We start from the raw sequence: 18,855 nt of genomic DNA, 5'->3' as shown, positions 1-18,855 counted from the left end.
ACTGGTGTTATTTTTCATGTATAACATGTCGGCTATGTCTGACCCAATCTTTTCAAAATAAAAGCTTTACAATTCAGCTCCATATAAAGCATAACACCAAAAAAACAAGCGTTGTGCTTTTACCCTGAAGGCAAATTGATGTGAACAAGATGTGATTCTATGAATATTATGCAATGACAGAGAGTAGCACACACTGCACCCGGGACTGTCTGTGTGTGTGTGTGTGTGTGTGTGTGTGTGTGTGTGTGTGTGTGTGTGTGTGTGTGTGTGTGTGTGTGTGTCAGTCCAATACGGTGAAAATATTGGACTCCTGGTTTGGTTCCATGTAGGGCCCCCCAGGGTCCCTTTTGCAACAGAGCCCTTGAATTCTCTTGAAACACTCCTGTGCACATACTCTTCAGATTAGTTTGTAGTTCCATGTGTTTCCGGACAGGAATACATTTAAACTTTTTTCTAATTCCTGTGAAGGATAAATAGTTATAAATAGTTACCCTTATAAACTGCTGCAAAAGCATTACATCCAAGTGATTTCGGTTCCTCTTACGACACACCCCTCTCTTGTTACGCCCCTGCAAAAGAAAATAGCCCAAAGTTCAATAGGTGTAAACTGCAAAACCAGATCCAGCTGATCTTTGCAGACGCTTGTCAGGACTCTGTGTGGAAGCAGGGAACAACGCGTTCCTGCAGAAAACAAAAAATGCTTTTATACGCCATTTTTACGTTTTTGGCAATTTGGCCGTTTTTGCTCTTCGCGAGAAACCGATACATTTGGGCAGATCTGTGCTTCGCGATCACCTCGATCCAGCTCGCGTTCCGCATGGGCAGGATCAAGAAGCAGAAACCGTTCTACAGCGTTTTGGATCGTTTTCTGGACAAAGTGGCGACGCAGCCGCAGAAGAGCTTCATCGTTTTCGAGGGGAGCTCGTACACGTACCGGGAGGCCGACAGGGAGAGCAACAGGCTGGCCAGGGCTCTGCAGGAGCACGCCGGCCTGAAGGAGGGGGACACGGTGGCTCTGTTCGCGGGCAACGAGCCGCACTTCGTCTGGACCTGGTTGGCTGTGACCAAACTGGGCTGCACGGCCTCTCTGCTCAACTCCAACATCAGGTCCAAGTCCCTGCTGCACTGCTTCTCCTGCTGCGGGGCCAAGGTCCTGGTGGCTGCTGCTGGTGAGACCCACCAACCTCCATGAGATGAGAACTTTTGTTGCCACGCTCACTTCTCTTGTTTGTCTGTTGCTTGCAGACAAACGAGAGGAACACGTGTCATGCGAGCTTATGTTTGCATTTTATAGACTTTAAAGGGATAGTTCACCCCCAGAAAATGAAAATGCACTGATTATCTACTCACCACTATGCCGATGGGGGGGATGGGTGAAGTGTTTGAGTCCACAAAACACTTTTGGAGTCTCAGGGGTAAACAGCGTTGCAGCCAAATCCAGCTCAATTTAAGTAAATGGTGACAACTTCTCCAAATGTTAAATGCCTCCATGCTGCTCCTGTGGTGTCGTCCACAATTTCAAATTCTGGAAACAAGTTCATTTACAGCATGTTTTTAGCCTAAATGTCATCTGTTTGAAGAAGTGGTCACCAGTTACTTTAGTTGGTTTGGATTTGGATTTAGATGCAACATTTGAAATAGAGATCCAATGTGCTTGAAGATAGGTTGCTTTGGTTGTTGCGGCCATAATGACACAAACACTGTGTTCAGTAAAATCAGTGAACTGGTGGAGCCAGTTTAATAATTTGGGCACTAAGCAGATGTTTCGACATCCATGATTGAGGTGAGCCTATTATCTGAGTCATGCCCCACCCATCAAGCTTCATTAAAATCAGTTGAGTACTTATTGCGTAATCCTGCCACCAAACAAACGCAGACGAAAAACATAACGTCCTTGGTGGAGGTTACTCTAACATATTGTAGCTAAATGTTAATTGATGAGCCAAATCGATAAATACAATATATCTGCAATAAGCTGATCTCAGTGGATGTGTTCATCAGAGCAGACATCATCAATCCAGGTGAAGTTTATGAAGCGCTACTGAGAACCAGCTGAATTCCTTGTACCTCTCACTCAGTTGATTTCCACTCACTCCCTTTGCTTTCTGTGTCTCAGACCTACGAGGGGCTGTGGAGGAGGTGTTGCCCACCCTGAACCAGCAGGGTGTCCGTGTGTTCATCTTAAGTGAGGAGTGCGATGTGGAGGGCATCGAAAGCCTCTTGGATAAAATCCAGCAGGCCTCAGACCAGCCTCTGTCCCCTCAGCTGAGGGCCAACGTTACCCTCAAGAGTCCTGCGCTGTATATCTACACCTCAGGAACAACAGGTGATCTGTGGGATTTATCTCACCTTGAATCCTTATCTGCGTTTGTATTTTTAAAGCGTAGGCCTTGAATGATACAATCAAGACAATAAAACTACAATGTTTGTCTTTTAGGGCTTCCCAAGGCTGCTGTAATTAACCACAATAGACTATGGATGACGTCTTTCATTCACTCTATTTCTGGCGTTCGCTCGGACGATATCATCTACATATACCTGCCCCTCTACCACAGCGCGGGCTTTCTGATGGGACTGTGTGGAGCCATAGACACAGGTAATTCAGTATTTCCCATAAAACATAATCATTAATCAAATAATCATAAAGCTACACAACATGGTTTTTAGGCTGTGTCCTGTTGATGGCATTGAGGTTATTTTAGGTTAAACTAACAAGTACATGACCTCAAGTAAGCCCTGGCTTTTACCCTCTTTTGTATTTCAAAGTTCACAGGTTTGCAGCCCTCACTGAGCCCTCACTGTGTTTATTAGGTCATATACGCTGCTGAAGTCTGTGTCTCTTTGTTTTCCAGGGATCACTGTTGTTTTGAGACGTAAATTCTCTGCCTCTCAGTTCTGGAACGACTGTAGAAAGTACAACGTGACAGTCATTCAGTACATAGGAGAGATTATGCGCTACCTGTGCAACACACCGAAGGTAAATATCACACAATAAGTTGTGTTACTAACAGTATGCAACTGATACATGCAGCCAGACTCCCTGTTCTCCTTCACTCCTCTCCTCTAGAGCGACATTGACAGAGATCATAAAGTCCGATTGGCCATCGGGAACGGGATAAGGGCCGACACCTGGGAAGACTTCCTGCAGAGATTTGGGAACATTAGGATCTTGGAATGCTACGGAGCGACGGAGGGAAATGCTGGTTTTGTCAACTACATTGGGAAAATTGGAGCTATTGGCAAGGAGAACTTCCTACACAAGGTAAAATGTTTTATTATTTTATTAGCACAGTAAGGTGAAGGAGCAAATTCAATTTGTCAACAGTCCGAATTTAGATGAGACTTGAAGAACTGTGAGATGTGACGAAAACATGTTCAAGTAGAATGGCACTCAGTGGAGCACGTTCCTGCACCAAGGCCCAACAGTCCCCTTTTGAAACTGCATTTTAATTCACTACATATCAGAATTTTTCTCAAAATCCATACACATACTCTGAGAAATCAGTGAAAATGTTTCAAAATGCTCTATCGATCCTATGTTAAAGAAAGCGATGAAAGATTTTTCGATCTGCTCTCTGATCCGATCCAAATGTTAATGGGATCTACGCTCACCAATAATAAAGGGAAAGGGGTGATGGAGGTAAAAATATTCCTTTTGAAACTGTTTTTCAGATGGGATATAAGTATAAACTCATAAGGTACGATACAGAGAAGGAGGAGCCTGTCCGAGACCCCAGAGGATTCTGTATTGACGTCCCCAAAGGTGAGCCAATCCTCTCCAAGCACGTATGGGGCTTTTTCTGACCCTTTTTGACCTTTTTCACCGATACGTATTCTGAGCTTGATGTTTTCTTACCCGCAGGAGAGACCGGTTTATTCGTGGTGAAGATTGGAGAAAAAACGCCTTTCATTGGCTACGCCAAGAACACGCAGCAAACAGAGAAGAAGAAGCTGAGGGACGTCTTTGTGAAGGGCGACCTCTACTTTAACAGCGGCGACCTGCTGAAGATCGACCAGGAGGGATTTGTCTTCTTTCAAGATCGCATTGGAGACACTTTCAGGTCTGTCAATTAAACAAACTGAACTAGAATGACACTCAGAGGAGCATATACCTCTGCCAAGGCCCAGCAGTCCCCTTAAATTCAGACAAACTGCACCATATTTCACTTACTCATAGATACTACCAAACCATCCTTCATCTTTACCGATCAATACCGATTAATCAATTTAGAGTCTCCAATGAACCTAACCTGGTTAATGAACCTGCAAACTGCGTGTATCTAGACTGAAATTCAATCAAGCTGAACCAAAATACACACACTCATAACTCTAAGTACCTGTACCTGATTGTTTTCATCAAGATTAATGATTTATGATCAAGGAAAATAGTGGGAAAAAAAGGTTTTTTAAAAATCCTGGATTGCACCCCCTGATCCAGATCCTCACAAAAAGCAGTGGGTTCTTCCCTGACCGATACCACATCCTTCCACCAAGTTCCCTGATAATCCGTCCTGTGGTTTTGAGTTGAGAAAATGTCAACGTACTTCCTGCTTGGGCTCTGTCTGTGTTTTACTGTGGAATTATAGTTCTCACGTGTCTGTTTGGATCGACTTCCTGGAGTCAAATGGCAACAGAAGTTTAAGTCAGAAACAATAGATTTTTAACCAGGAACATTTTCAGTGTTACCCTTTTAATAAACATTACCTGTCTGAGGAATTCTGGTTCCGATCAATTGAACATTGCTTGCAAAGTGAATGTCAGACACAGTTTTACTTCATGTGCAGGCCCAACTGATATTCTCCACATTAGGAGACTTGAGGTTGAATAACAGCAATGACAAATACATCAAAATGCAAAACACATAGCCCACATTATACAAAAGGCAACACAGTGTAAATCCAGGACCTGATTACCCTTCTTACACTGCTGTACTAGTTTTCAATATTTGATTCTCTTGTCTACTCTTTAGTTGTTAAAATTATGAATCTTCATTATAAATCTTTATTTCACTGTTTTCTACAAATGAAAAAAAGTATTTCCTGCTTGTATCTAATTAATCTCTGTTCCAAATCAAAACACCAATTATTTTAAGAAGTAAAACATACGATATAACGTACTGTCATCTCGTACAGGTGGAAAGGAGAAAATGTGGCGACCACAGAGGTGGCAGATCATTTGCTCATGGTGGACTGCATTGAGGAGGCTAATGTCTATGGTGTGAAGGTGCCAGGTAATAACTACATTATTAGATTTATAAAGGAAATAATCATTATACCAGATAGTGTGAAAACAGGGATCTCAAAAATACAAATATGTGTAAAAGCATCAGGCTATTGACCATTTTAACCTTTAACATGTCTATTAATCAACTATTGCAATCTTTTTTGAATTGACTTTGGCACATTATGAAACACAGAGGTATTTATACTCTCATCCTCTTTTTTTCCTTTGACCTTGACTGATTAGGACATGAGGGAAGAATTGGAATGGCTGCACTAAAGCTGAAGGAAAACATGGACTTTGACAGCAAAGCTACATATCATCATGTCAAAAACTTCCTCCCCAGCTATGCAAGACCGCGCTTCATTCGCATACAGGTGAGGTCCTGCTGGATTTAGTCATAAGGTTATAATAAAACAAATTCATAAATGTCTAACATTATTTGACCTTTATTTTTGCTCTGGCAGGATTCTCTGGTAGTGACTGGGACATTTAAGCAAATGAAGGTGAAGCTGGGGGAGGAGGGCTTCAACCCCGCCGTCATCAGCGATTGTTTGTTCTTCCTGGAGGACAGTGAAGGATACGTACCCATGACTCAGGACATGTACAACTCCATCGCAGAGGGAAGAAACCGGCTCTGAGTGACCACCAGCTTTGTTATTTGACTGTCAACATCAAATAGCACATTTGATGTGTTGCAGGAAGCCGAATAATGCAAAACGACCTGTTTGTGAGCAATACTGTGACATATGAAAATTGAATTCTTGAAACATTTCAAGAGACATAATGTTTGTGTAAATTTTAATAAAGATTTTGAAAACATGACCGTAAATGAGTGAAGTCATCTTATAGAAGGGACAATGTAAGGTGGTGATCGTGCATTTACCGAGAAGCGACTGCACCAAAACAGCAGTGAATTGCTAGGTTATAAACAGAGGATGTGAACTACTGTACACTGCGTTGAGGATCCTTACAGGAGCTTGGGTGCAGAGGCGGTTTCCAGTGGATTCGGAGAGGGAGCTGTGTTGGCTACGGGAGAAGACGTCATACAGTTCATTCTCCTGCAGCTCGAGGACAAGTGTTTTTGAGCGACTTGTGAAACCTTCAGGGGGCAGCACAGCTGGTGCCGACCGCACTGCACCCACTGGTTGCAGAAACTGGGCACGCTGTAGAACTTTGTCAGCTTTTTCAGGACCTGTTTACCCACAAGATTGGAAGGCATCTCTGTGATCTTGTACATAGCACCGGGTCCTGTTGTGGATGGCGTGGGGAGGCCACCGGCAGCATCTTTAACACTGGGCCTAGTGTCGAAGTCATAGCCAGACACTGTGCAGGTGTACGGCAGAGGCTCGCTGCTGCAGCTGAGAGAACGCATTGTTCTCCTAGGTCGGTTCCAAGCCTTGTCAATCCACAGCTCCACTTCAGCTTTGTCCAGCCTGGACGCAGCGTCCTCCTTCTCATCAGACCTGGTGACCGAGTCTGGGTCCTGGTTTGCTTCTGCTACAATCACCTCATCTTCCCCTGTCTTTGGTTGGTCCGCATTATTCAGACCCTGCGTCTCAGCCAGAAGGGTGGAGGCCATTTTGGAGATGACGCCCCAGTCCTTCAGGATGTCCTCCGCGGTAGTGAACTGTGAGGTCACTGTGAAGCGGATGATCCGTTTGGTGTGAATGTCTGCAGGGATGAGGTACATGCTGCCTGACCGGGTCAGTCTCCTCAGCAGCTCCTGGGTCAAAGCATTTCCTCCCTTGAAAAAGAAATTCACAAAATGTTGCAGGGCCAAGAAAACTCAACGCTTCCAAACAAAGCCAAAGCATTTCCTTAAACAGGTTAAACTTATTCAAGTAGTTCACCTTTGAACGAGGTGTGACTGGACCATTTGTAATGATTAGCCAGTGAAAGACATGTTGCTTAACAAAGAGAAAACGTTTTTATAGCTTACTACATTGGTATTTCAAAATGGTTATAAATACTTTCAGACAGAAGACGACCAGACCAAGGTGCCTCTCAGCCGGAACCTCGAAATGTGGGTCACTCCTTATGTGAGACTCTAAGAGCTTTGCCATCTCAATCCCCTGAAACAACACAGAGAAAATACACATGTACATTCTGAAACCTCTGAAACACAGGATTTATGACCTTTGGGTATTAATGTAATTTCTCTACAGCAAACAAACTTTGTACTAATTCCCTTGTTTGATGATGTTGGACTTCTGCCATAAAACATTTTAAATAGAACTGAGCACCACTCACATGTCTGATATGAGCCTGAAGGTTTTTCAGCCCGAAGGAGCGCATGACAAACCAGAGTTTGAGAGAACGGAAACGTCGACTGAGGGGAATTTGCCAATGCTGAACAACAGAGAACAACAGAGAATGTGAAGTGATACGAAATCAAAAACTAATAAATAGCTTAATGTTTAATTTGGTGAAGACTTGCACCATGAAGTCAGTGGCTGCCAGTGAGTTTTCATGTCTGAGATAAACTGGATCAACACTGAAGGTCTGCTGCAGCTTAAATTTATCTTTCACCCTGAGAAAACAAAGTTCAAGCATATTATCAACCAACAAAGATTTATTCGTTACTGATTTCACATATACGTTCATAGATAATGTTTCTTTTTATCGGCCATTTTCATGACAGATTTGGAGCTGTTCCTACTCACCAGAAGGCCGTGCAGTCAAAATGGACCATCATCCACTTGGAGGGGTTAAAGACAAAAGAGTGAGCAAACTCAATGCCCTCCAGCGACCAGCGCAGCTCAGGACAGAAGTACGCTGAGCCGGCATACGCAGCATCAACATGGAGCCACAGTGCCTCTTCTGCACCTGGATAAAGGTTTTAATAATGCTATGTTACTCACAGAGCATGTTAATGGAAGAAAAACAACGTTTTACTTTTAAGAAAAAAACTAAATTTGAAGACGTACACACTGGTCCCAGTTCAGACAGCTTGTCAAAGGCACACACTCCTGTAGTTCCCAAAGTTGCACACAGCTGAACAGGACAGAAACATGGTTTTAATTATTCTTTGAAAACATACACTAATGATGTATAATGAGGACTTTTTTTGTTGTTTTCGTGGTTTTACTTTTTCTTTGCAGTGGCGGAGAAAGTGCTCAGATTTCAATGTTACTTGGCTTGATCAACAAAAAGTGTTTGAACATTAATGGTAAAAGTTATTGAATTTATTCCCCTATTAGATTGTTATTAAAGTTTAAGTTTATTGGTTGGATAAACCCATTGGGATAAGACAAATATAGACAAATTACAGGAACACACTCATACATATTCAAACCAGGATGAGCCACACCCAGTCACACCACAAGTTCCCCACTGATGACAACTTATATACCGTAAATATAAAGTAAATACACACAAAAGGTATACACATACACATTTAAAGCTTTACACATATACATTAACACGCCCATGCACCTACACATTAGGTATAATTAAGTTCCAGTTTCTTACACACAGATCTGAGAGAGCTGGACAGGTTATTCCAGTCGGTGGGTGCTTTAAATTTAAAGGCATATTCTGAGATTTTCCACCCCCCCCCCCCCCCCCCACCCTCATGATACCCATCCATCCTTCAGTGTCACTTACGCACCATGAAAGGGACCAGTCCCATCATCTTGTCTTTTTGTATGGCTTGTTTTAGGACGTCTCCTCTCAGAGACAACTGCTCATCTGTGAGCAGAAACCTGATCTTCACCAGAGAGATCAGACCGGCCTTCTCCACGGAGGAATGGGCCTATAAAAGCAGTCAAATCAATCAGTTCCACTTCATCAGACTGACGGTAAGTTATTGTAAAAGAGGCGGTGACACTGACCTGGTCTGAAGCATAAGCCACCAGTCTGGTGTTGAGGACCGAGTCGTCCACATCCTGGTCGAGCTCAGCCCGCAGCTGCAACATTTTGTCCTTCCTGGCAGCCAGCAGAGCGACTAGGGTGCTCTCACTGACTGTGCTCTAAGCAGAGGAGGAAGATAATAAGCTCCCAGTAACCACAGACACTCCTGTATGAAGGTTTTTAAAAGAGAGATGAAGGTGTCATGAACCTGCAGTATGCCTCCACCTCTGCTGTCAGGATGGTGATGCAGGAAGAAGGAGGGGAGCCCCAGTGCTTTACACAACCAGTCCATCACATTCATTTCCAACTCTGTGCAGGCTGGGCTGGAGGCCTGTGCAAAACCAGCACACACACACTCATCGTTTAAACAAATCAATTCACTTTTTATTTGTATAGCGCATATGTTAGGATTTTAATAATATAATTAGACACTATAGCCCCGAAAAGGATCGATTTTACACGCACCATGTTTGTACCTTAACAGAAAGAATTAATGTTTTGTTATGTGTTAGGACTGTAATCCGTGGCATACAATACACTGTACTTAAACTTGTTCTCATACATAAACCTTTATATATATTACAGTATGCCTTTAGCTTTAGTCAACATCACACATACATGAATGCACTGTGCTCATTAAGACACTGTGACCTATGCCTTAGAAAGAAATCAAGAAGCTGCCCCAGCTTCAGAAGGGCAGATAGGAAAGGCGTTGTCTTGTCTGATGAATACGCATGCTTACGCACACAGAACATACAGCCGATAAAGCAGAAACACAATGTTTCTCACTCCAATGAACAACAAACACTGTATCTGCAAAACTACTGAAGACTCATAAAGCTTCAGCCGGGTCAAGGCTTGTTTTTAATACACAAAACTTAACACTGTCAGAATGTGAAGATTTGCCCAGTTACTATCAAAGGAGTGACGAACCTGGGAGCGGCTCCTCATCATTGGTGGATTCCAGTTCCAAGATGCTGGGACCACGCCTTCTACCAACTATTATAAATATTGCACCTGTCGTCCGTTCGGGGCGACTCTTGACTACCCCGAGCTACTGACTAAAGCCGAGGCTGTGCATTGAGTGCCCATAGCTATGCTGTACCTTTTCATTGCTTCTAAATAAATACTTTTTGAACCAAACCAAGACCGACTCTTCTCATACCTAAGGATCAAAGAACACGACATATACTCTGTCTCAAGGCACTTTGCATAGTGAGGATAAGCCCTTTCAAAATTAAAGAGAAATTGGGAATAGGGAAAGAGACCTGTAACAGTTGTGTAACTGTCATATGTAACCTAGGTCAGACTGGTTATTATAATTATGTCATTCATGTTAATAATGTTTTTTTTCATTAAAAGACATGATATTTATAGATGAAATTGTGTTATTAATGATGGCAGCACTAGTTATAATTATAAGAAGAAGAAGAGGAAGAAGAAGAAGAAGAAGAAGAAGAAGAAGAAGAAGAAGAAGAAGAAGAAAGATGTGTGTGATTTGTGATTGTCTCCTCACCCAGGTGAATCCCACACAGTTGATGGCGTCGGCCAGCATGTCCCCGAGCATCGAGGGCCACGAGGTCAGACTGGGGTAGTAGGCGTGCATGTGAGGGCTCTGCCAGTGAACCACCTGCAGGGGAATAAAAAGATAAGTAAATAGATTGCTTGCTTGCTTGCTATAGATTCAAAATGGCTGATGATAGGAGCTTACTCCCGGCATGATGACTTTCTCGATGTCGTTGAAGATGCTCTCCCAGTCCTCGGGCTCTGAAGGCGCCGCGTCAGGGAGAAGCTCCCTCATGTAACCGGGCTTCACATCTGGAATCACCCTCCTCTCCCGGATGGAGCCCAGGTACTGTGTGATGTAGTCCACCAGCTCCTTACCTGATCACAAACAGACACTATAACAGCTCAAATGACAAATGAGAAACTGAGTCAATGCAGTCAAACACAAATCGGGAAGGTTACCTCTGCGATTGTATTCCTCAGCCTGCATTTTGTTTCTAAGGATGAGAGCTCTTGGCCGCAGAGATGCTTCGTGTGTTCAGAGGCATAGATCACAGACCTATATAGACCCTGTTGAGTGGAACACGCCCTGAAGTGGTGACGCATTTGAACCTCTAAAGAAATGCCCCCCCGCATGTTCTTTCCATCATTGGAATTGTTCACCCACTCGTTCCACATTTGTTGTAAATATTTACTTGTCTTTGGTGGTAATGGTTTATTAACTCATATCTCAGTGGTATTATTCTGTGTTTACCATTACAGGTCAACATATCGGTTGTGTAAGTGTTTGTGTATCAGTTCGTCCGCACATGACACAAATGCTTTTGATGGGTTGAAAATATAGATGTATGTATTATACATGTAATAAATATGTGTATTTTATATTTTGATATGAGACTATGATGTGTATTTTGAATTTAATTAGTTTTATGTTTTTTGTTGCTTTTACTTAAAACCTACAGCCTCTGTGGCCTATTTACAGAAATGTTATTAACATGCACTGTCCCTGTCAAATAAAGTAATAAAGTAAAAGTATCTTTCAGGAGTGTTAAAAGCTCTTTATGAATCAAATGTGTTATTGTTTTTATTATCACAACATAATGCAGCAACTCGTCATTTATTTCTCAAATGTATTATAATATAATATAAACTTGAATATAAGATGTACAGTCATATTTTGTAATATGTTTTGCTATGTTTCGTCAATTTCTTAGATTATTATACTGTACTGCTGTATAAAGGCCTATTGATGCATTATAGGTAATTATAGTATCCAGGCCTCAGGCCCACTGCAAAGCATTACAGGGGTGGGGGTGGGCAGGGGTAACTTTAACTGTAACTATACACTATACTATACTATACTAAACAAATACTAAAGCAATCTGTACTTTTAGAGTACTTCATCCAGGTCTTGAGTTAATTAGTGAGCGTAGGGATGAACAAACCTAATTTTGGGACTTTCCTCTAATCTTTCTGTGTAATTTTATATATATTGATAAAGTGACCTCTCTGGGTCTCATACAGTTATTTAAATGAAAAAGTAAAAGTTGAAATCACTCTTTGGTTGAAGTAACAGTTACATTTTGGGAAATAGACCAAGGCTATTCCCTTGCTCTTTGTCTTTGCCGAGAATTAGATGAAAAGGTGGAAACCACACTTGCTTTTTAAGGTAAATATGTGTTGGTCTCCCTCTCATCTTGCCTCAATGCTTTACAGAGGGTGACTGTTAAATCAGTATTTGCATTGGCTGAAGACTCTTTACTAAACAAATGAACACACAGCCAGAGGTAAGAGGATGATTTGAACAAACACATCTATGTGACAGCTTATCTCTGCCTTTCAAAGCCTGACAATAACAGGAGCAGCACCTGGACTGTTCACACACTCTGCTCTTTGCTGTGCATTGTGCTCGACGTGTGCTGAATCCCATCCGGTCCTCTGGGGGAAGCCAATGGTTGGACGGAGAAAATCCAAGGTTAGTTCAAACATGCTGAGCACACATCGGTGCCAAAGGAGATTTTGAGATATTGATTCAGTGAAAGTAATAAAGTTTAAGACATTTGAAGCATGTACTCCTATTCACTAATATTAAGAGTTCAGATTTTAATAAACGTAGATGTTATTGCCTCCACCACAGAGGTTATGTCTCCGACCCACGTCTGTTTGTTTGTAAGCAAGATTAATCAAAAACAACTGAGCATATTTCCATGAAACTTGGTGGAAGAATGCTGTGAAGGTCAGAGAAGAACCCGTTAAATTTCGGTGCAGATCTGGATCAGATATTTTTTCACTTTCTTAACTATTTTTCTGTCACAGTTTTTTCCAGGAAATAGTTCATGGATCTTGATGAAAGAAATCAGGTACATTTAGGGCACTGATATGTGAGTGTTTGAAGTTTGGTGCAGCTTGATTGAGTTAAAGGGACTGATGGGCCTTTGCGGAGGTGTTTGCTTTACTGAGTGATATTCTGGTTTATAGGGAAGGTTATAAGGTAGAAAATGTGTGTTACTGCAGTTGAATTGATTCATTGACTGACACATTCATTCACCACCATATCACACCGTGTTCCTTTCATTGAGTTCAAACTGTGACATGGATCAAGCCCAGGTTTGCTGTTAAAGGATCACATTTTAAAACTTTATGTCAATACGCAAACATGATTTGGACATTTATTCTTGTGAGTCCTCTGAATCACAGTCGAGCAATTGTTGCCACGCAGACTTTTGATGAAACTGAAGGCAGGAAGCCTAATGAGTAATGGTTTGTGTGTGTGTGTGTTTGTGTTTGTGTTTGTGTGTGTGTGTGTGTGTGTGTGTGTGTGTGTGTGTGTGTGTGTGTGTGTATGGTATAATACACACGAGCGTTACGTGACGTGGAGCAGAGCACACAGTGACTATTGTGCTCCTTCTGTGCCATTACGTCTTAGAGTCAGATGAAAGGAGGTTTAACGGTAATTTGTGCAATTGGAGCTTGTGACATCAAAGTCCGAGTGCTTCATGATGGATCGTGTTCTGTTGCTTTTATTCAAATGAGCTGAGGATATCAACATCACATCAGCATATCACAAAGAAAACCCTTGGGCTTGATAGTTGAAGCCAAAAGTCAGAAACAAAGAGGATTAGGACACTTAGTTTGACATGACAGGAGCAAAGAGACACACTGGTGATGAGACTGTCTGTAAATCAATCACTGAGAACAACTGCCAGCTGCTTTGCTGTGGTTATGGACTTTGTTCACATGGTGCTTTTAAAAGTGCTATACACAAAAAAAGACGAGAATTAACATATCTATGCAATTTAAAAACAAGGTTTTTCTGGATACTGTTCAAAATGTTCGGTGGTTTGCACACTTTGAGACTTTTGTGTGTGACTTTGCATGTACTTTCCGTGTCTACGTGGATTTTTATCTGGGTACTCTGGCTTCCTCCCCCCACAGGGTTTGGTTAATTAGAGCCTCTAAATTGGTCGGGTTATGAATGTAGGTGTGAATATTGTATGATACAATGGTGACCTGTCCCCCATCTCTCGCCCAATGTCAGCAAGGATTTGCTCCAGCCCCCCTGCAACCCTCAAGAGGATAAGGAGAATAGATACACTTCATTACAGATGAACAAAAATAACCACTTCAGATACACCGTAACATTTGCTCAGGGGTGGCAATGGATGTTTTAATAGCGTAAGGTGCTCCATGCACTGAAACATGCACATGTTTGGGTACACAGATTTTTTTTTTAATGTTATATCAACGTTTAGATATATACATAAAACAAAGGAAACATAAGCAGGCAACATCTGGACAACAAACAGAATGACAAAGATTTGGAACAGGACAAAACAATATTTATGCAACACATTGAGTGGTATTGGTAAACAATGTAAAGAACTGTCAACAACATGCGGTGACAGCATACAGCAGATATGTGCTACAGGAAGTGGGCAAGGCCGTAAAAAAGATAGGGGTGATATTGTTTGTATAGCACAAGCAATTAAAGACCCTGTTTTTTTTTTTTTATAAAAGACGTTGAACCTAATTTGCAAATCATCGAACAAAAAGGCTGTTAAAACTTTGAATATATTTAAATTCTACAGGATATGTATATGATTATATGTATATTGTACAACACCCCTGGCTTGTATTTTTCTGTATGGTATTGTATACAACCCCAAGTATACTTGTCTATTGTTCTGTTCCTCCTTTAAAATCAAAAAAATAGTAATCCAAAAAATCAAAAAAGAAAATAAGACAATTTTAAAAAAAGAAGTCAAGGTGGAAGAAATTAACCTCCAGTAGGTGGCGGTGTTGCAACATGAAGGACAGCCGCAGCCGAAGCGTAGGATAGAAGAAGAGGAAGGAGGAATCAGGAAGTAGCTAAAGTGTCAGCAACGCATCAGTAAAAGGTATTTTACGATGGTGTCGTTATCGCGTTAAGCAGGTGGACTGTACACGCATGACTCAGCGTTATTTCTGGATGATATCTCTCCTGGTGACCGCGACTACCTGTGCTGTTGTTAAATAGCCCACAGGAGCTAACTGTGACGTTTAACTGCGTGAGAACCTAGCATGCTAACTAACCGAGCTAGTTAGCTACAACGCTAACATTTGATTAGCTGAATCGTGTTTATGTGAGTAAAATATGGTGTAAACTGTCACTTGAGTTGTTTGCTATTAAACGGTTTGATTTAGTTTTCCTAATGTTGTTGACATGTCCTGCTCCGGCTAACTGCAACCACAAGCTAACTGGCGTTGGCTAATGCGCTAACAGTTCGAGCTACTTAGTTAAATCTGTCTTATTATCGCTGTCATGGTTTTTTTATCTGAACGTGTATATTTCTGGTCTTTTCTATTTCGATGCTGCCTGACAGTTAAACTCTCGTTTCCGTAAAGCCGAGACCTTATGGATGATGTTATAAGCGAAACACTAACTCAGTGCCAATGCTAACCACCGGTGGATGGGATTTGCGTCTGTGTTTGGAAACCAGGGTTTGTTTACCTCGTCGTTTCCAGAGATGTCCGGAGCTGCCGCACATCACTGACCGGTGTCCCGCCTGTGACCGAACACAACCGCGAAGATGCCTGCCGTGTCCAACGGGGTCAAAGAGCTGTATCTGTCCACGTCTCTGGGAGACCTCAACAAAAAGGCAGAGATCAAGCCGGACAAGACGAGCACCAGGAGGTAAGGCTGGGTCTGGGTCTCTAGAGCTAGGGTCTCTAAAGATAAAAGATATTTATTCAATTGATAATTTTCATGATGAATGACATTATTATTTATCCTAAGTTAACATATTAGCTGTTGCTCCTGAGTGAAGGTTGTCGTTTAAACTCTTCTTTATGGGCACGGAATGACAAACACTTGATAGACAGCAAAACAGGCTAATTCCCAAAACTGTTCATCTCATCAGCGTCACTTTTGGCATGTGTAATGTTAAGACCTCAAGAAAGTACAGAGTCGAATATTGTGCAATTAAGGCACGTGATATGTTCAATATTGAATAAACATGCAACCAGCGCTTCACAGGCCAAACACACAGTGCACTAGCTTTACAAATCGGAGGTAAATCAATTCTGTGTTTTACTTCCTCACTATGCTCGCTCAAAGCATAAACTTTATAGCAATATTATTTTATTGCCCAGTCCTCTGGTGACATCAGTGTTGCTGCTTTTCTAGCATTATTAAGTGAAGGGAAAGAGATAGTCCAGTCAAACTTGAACGACCTCATTGTTATGGAAGTTTTTTTTTTTTTTTTTTCTGTGTTGCAGCTATGTTCAGAGTGCCTGCAAAATCTTCAAGGCGGCGGAGGAGTGCCGTCTGAACCGAGATGAGGAGAAAGCTTATGTGATGTACATGAAGTATTTAACAGTATATGACATCATCAAGAAAAGACACGACTTCAAGGAGCAACCGGTATAGTAGTTAATAATTGTGAAATTGAAAATTCTTCAGCATTATTTCTATTAATGTACTGCAAGTTATTTCTAAGAACTTTTCTCTATTCCACAGGACTATTTCATGACCATGCTTGGGCAAAACAGCTTCAAGAAAGCCATCGAAGAAGCTGAGAAGCTTTCTGATAGTCTTAAACTCAGGTCAGAGGCTCTGGTTATGCACCTCATTCATGTCTGAGTAGCAAGATAATCAGAACATAAGTGTGTTTCTGTTTTACTCATCAAATCCTTACATCTCTAAATAGGTATGAGGAAGTGGAGGTTCGTAAAAAACTGGAGGAGAAGGAGAGACAAGAGGAAAAGAAAAGAAAAGAGGAAATGACGGAGAAAGATGGTGGTCAAGGGTCTCTGAAAGCATCATCAGCAAACAAGAAGGACAGCAAAAAGGTAGAAACATCCCATCATGAATAAATGGTCATGGTTTGTGAGTAATAAAACACATTTGTTCAATTTAAAGGAGGTTTATTTTAGTTTATTTGCATATTATTTAACAATAATTTGAGTGGTTGAGTTGAATTTAAGCCAAGTGTTGTGATTATCAGGCTTTTTTAATTGAGACACATTTAAACCACGAAGCCCATTTGATAGTCGCATAGTACAATCAGGATTATATAAACGTCATAATAATGTATTTTATGCAAGTAGAAATGATGCCAAGTGGAATCAGTCAAATGAATATTGATTATGTATTAACAAGATTGTTTCAGCATGTATTTCTCATGTCTTTACGTCAGGTAAAAGGAGAGAAGAATGAGCTGAAGAATGCAACCTCAAAGGGTAAGCAGAATAACAAACAAAGAGTTTGGTAAACCTAGATACTTCTGAAATATTGGTGAAAATCATCCTAAAATCTGAGAAATCTCCTGATGTCATGTTTACTCTCAAACCATTGAAGTCTGTTTTGTCTGGTGTTAATTTTCTGACTTTATCCGACAGCTGCGGGGCCAGCTGGTGGGATCACAGCTGAGAAACTGTTCCACATGATGAAGGATCAGACGATTACAGTAATCGTGATGGATGCCCGCAGCCACACAAACTTTGAGGAGTCCCACATTCAAGTCCCAGTGCAGAGCTACATCAGCGTGCCTGAGGAAGCGATTAGCCCAGGGTGAGGATGGGATTTGGAGAATTGCCTTCATGATTGGTTCACCTGACACTGCATGTGTAACTTCTGATTTCGCTTTTGATTGATAATATTTGTTTATGTCTTATGTTTTATCACTTTTCCTTTCATAAATTGTTATTAACTGAACTGGATTCATGACTTTTCAGAATCACCGTGACTCAGATTGAGACAAAGCTACCAGATGTGTCCAAAGAGCTTTGGAGGCAGCGAGGATTTGTGGATTATATTGTCTTGCTGGACTGGTTCAGTTCTGTCACTGACCTCGAACTGGGCACCACCTTGCAGAGCCTCAAAGATGCACTCTACAAGGTCAGTGTGTGTTTGTGTGGTTTGCCATTTGTGGACTTGCTTACGTGTGACTTCCCCTCAGGATACACTAATGTGTTTGTGCACTCCACAGTGGGACAGCAGGACTATCCTGCGTAGTGAACCACTGGTGTTGGAGGGCGGCTACGAGAACTGGCTGCTGTTTTACCCCATGTACACAACCAACGCTAAAGTTCGGCCCCCCAGACAGAATATCCCCAGCACCCTCCCTCAGTGTGAGTATCACACAATCTGGTCAGAAGTAGAACTAATGTAGCTTCTGTGAATAAATGTGTGTTTGCTGGTATTTACTGTATTTCTGAACCTCATGTCCTACACTATGCCCGTGTTTTGAAACCGATCCCCTTGCCTCCTGCCAGTGACTCATCAACAATCAGCTGAGATTTGTTAGCAGCATTTTAGAGAAAAAGGCTTTGGCTCACACAGTCTTGTTTGTAAAGAGAGCTCACTTGAAATGTGAATCTTATCTTTTGAGTCTTTATTTTTCCGACTAAATTACTGTCTTATTTTTTTTTTTTGTATTTTATTTGATGTGTTAAACAGTGAACTTCAGCTACCCGTCCCTAGAGGAACCAAAGCCCCCGTCCCCGACTCAACCAGAGCCTGAAGTCATACAGAAGCCTCAGGAAGCCACAGGTCCTGTGTTGGTGAATGGTGTGACACCAGCAGATCCCCCAACATCTAAAACCTCCATGGTTAGCGACGTATTGCCAGACACTGTCGATTCGCACGTCAATGTGTCCACTAATTCTGGTCCGGACCTTAATAACAAGGGTCCATCCAGCCAGTCACCTGCATCAGCCAAAGCCTTTCCACAGGTATCTTATCAACATTGATAACTACAAACCTTTTGAAGAATACAAAACCTGCTCAAAGAG

General features: G+C 41.8%; 3 protein-coding genes across 6 annotated transcripts in view; 2 read left to right on the top strand and 1 right to left on the bottom strand.

Moving 5' to 3' along the window:
• The window catches only part of usp8 (ubiquitin specific peptidase 8), a 26,934-nt gene that overhangs the window by 1,315 nt on the left and 6,764 nt on the right, over positions 1 to 18,855 (top strand). For 2 of the 4 annotated variants that reach the window (XM_034572894.1, XM_034572921.1), the window contains exons 1-10: positions 14,904 to 14,978; positions 15,586 to 15,754; positions 16,339 to 16,483; positions 16,580 to 16,665; positions 16,770 to 16,911; positions 17,259 to 17,301; positions 17,461 to 17,632; positions 17,797 to 17,959; positions 18,051 to 18,192; positions 18,521 to 18,795. In XM_034572894.1, the coding sequence (XP_034428785.1) occupies positions 15,651 to 15,754; positions 16,339 to 16,483; positions 16,580 to 16,665; positions 16,770 to 16,911; positions 17,259 to 17,301; positions 17,461 to 17,632; positions 17,797 to 17,959; positions 18,051 to 18,192; positions 18,521 to 18,795 (1,272 nt within the window). In that variant the 5' untranslated portion in view covers positions 14,904 to 14,978; positions 15,586 to 15,650. The other 2 variants (XM_034572902.1, XM_034572911.1) reach the window with 2 other exon arrangements.
• Positions 513 to 6,042, top strand: LOC117754211 (very long-chain acyl-CoA synthetase-like). The gene is made up of 10 exons (XM_034573018.1): positions 513 to 1,169; positions 2,117 to 2,326; positions 2,438 to 2,596; positions 2,853 to 2,977; positions 3,068 to 3,262; positions 3,673 to 3,763; positions 3,863 to 4,061; positions 5,133 to 5,230; positions 5,467 to 5,597; positions 5,688 to 6,042. Exons 1-10 carry the CDS (start codon positions 698 to 700, stop codon positions 5,859 to 5,861), a joined length of 1,854 nt encoding a protein of 617 aa, XP_034428909.1. The 5' UTR covers positions 513 to 697; the 3' UTR covers positions 5,862 to 6,042.
• On the bottom strand, positions 6,079 to 11,071 carry hdc (histidine decarboxylase). Its single transcript, XM_034572979.1, has 12 exons — positions 11,044 to 11,071; positions 10,787 to 10,959; positions 10,592 to 10,705; positions 9,284 to 9,406; positions 9,057 to 9,194; positions 8,834 to 8,977; positions 8,151 to 8,217; positions 7,887 to 8,049; positions 7,663 to 7,753; positions 7,474 to 7,572; positions 7,194 to 7,295; positions 6,079 to 6,967 (listed from the first exon to the last, which is right to left on the bottom strand). The coding sequence occupies exons 1-12, from the start codon at positions 11,069 to 11,071 to the stop codon at positions 6,191 to 6,193; spliced, it is 2,019 nt and encodes a 672-aa protein (XP_034428870.1). The 3' UTR covers positions 6,079 to 6,190.

The sequence above is a fragment of the Hippoglossus hippoglossus genome, chromosome 3 (assembly GCF_009819705.1).
Source record: "Hippoglossus hippoglossus isolate fHipHip1 chromosome 3, fHipHip1.pri, whole genome shotgun sequence".
NCBI classification, from domain to species: Eukaryota; Metazoa; Chordata; class Actinopteri; order Pleuronectiformes; family Pleuronectidae; genus Hippoglossus; species Hippoglossus hippoglossus.
Note: the sequence above shows the minus strand (reverse complement) of the source record. Positions and strands in the feature narration are given on the sequence as shown.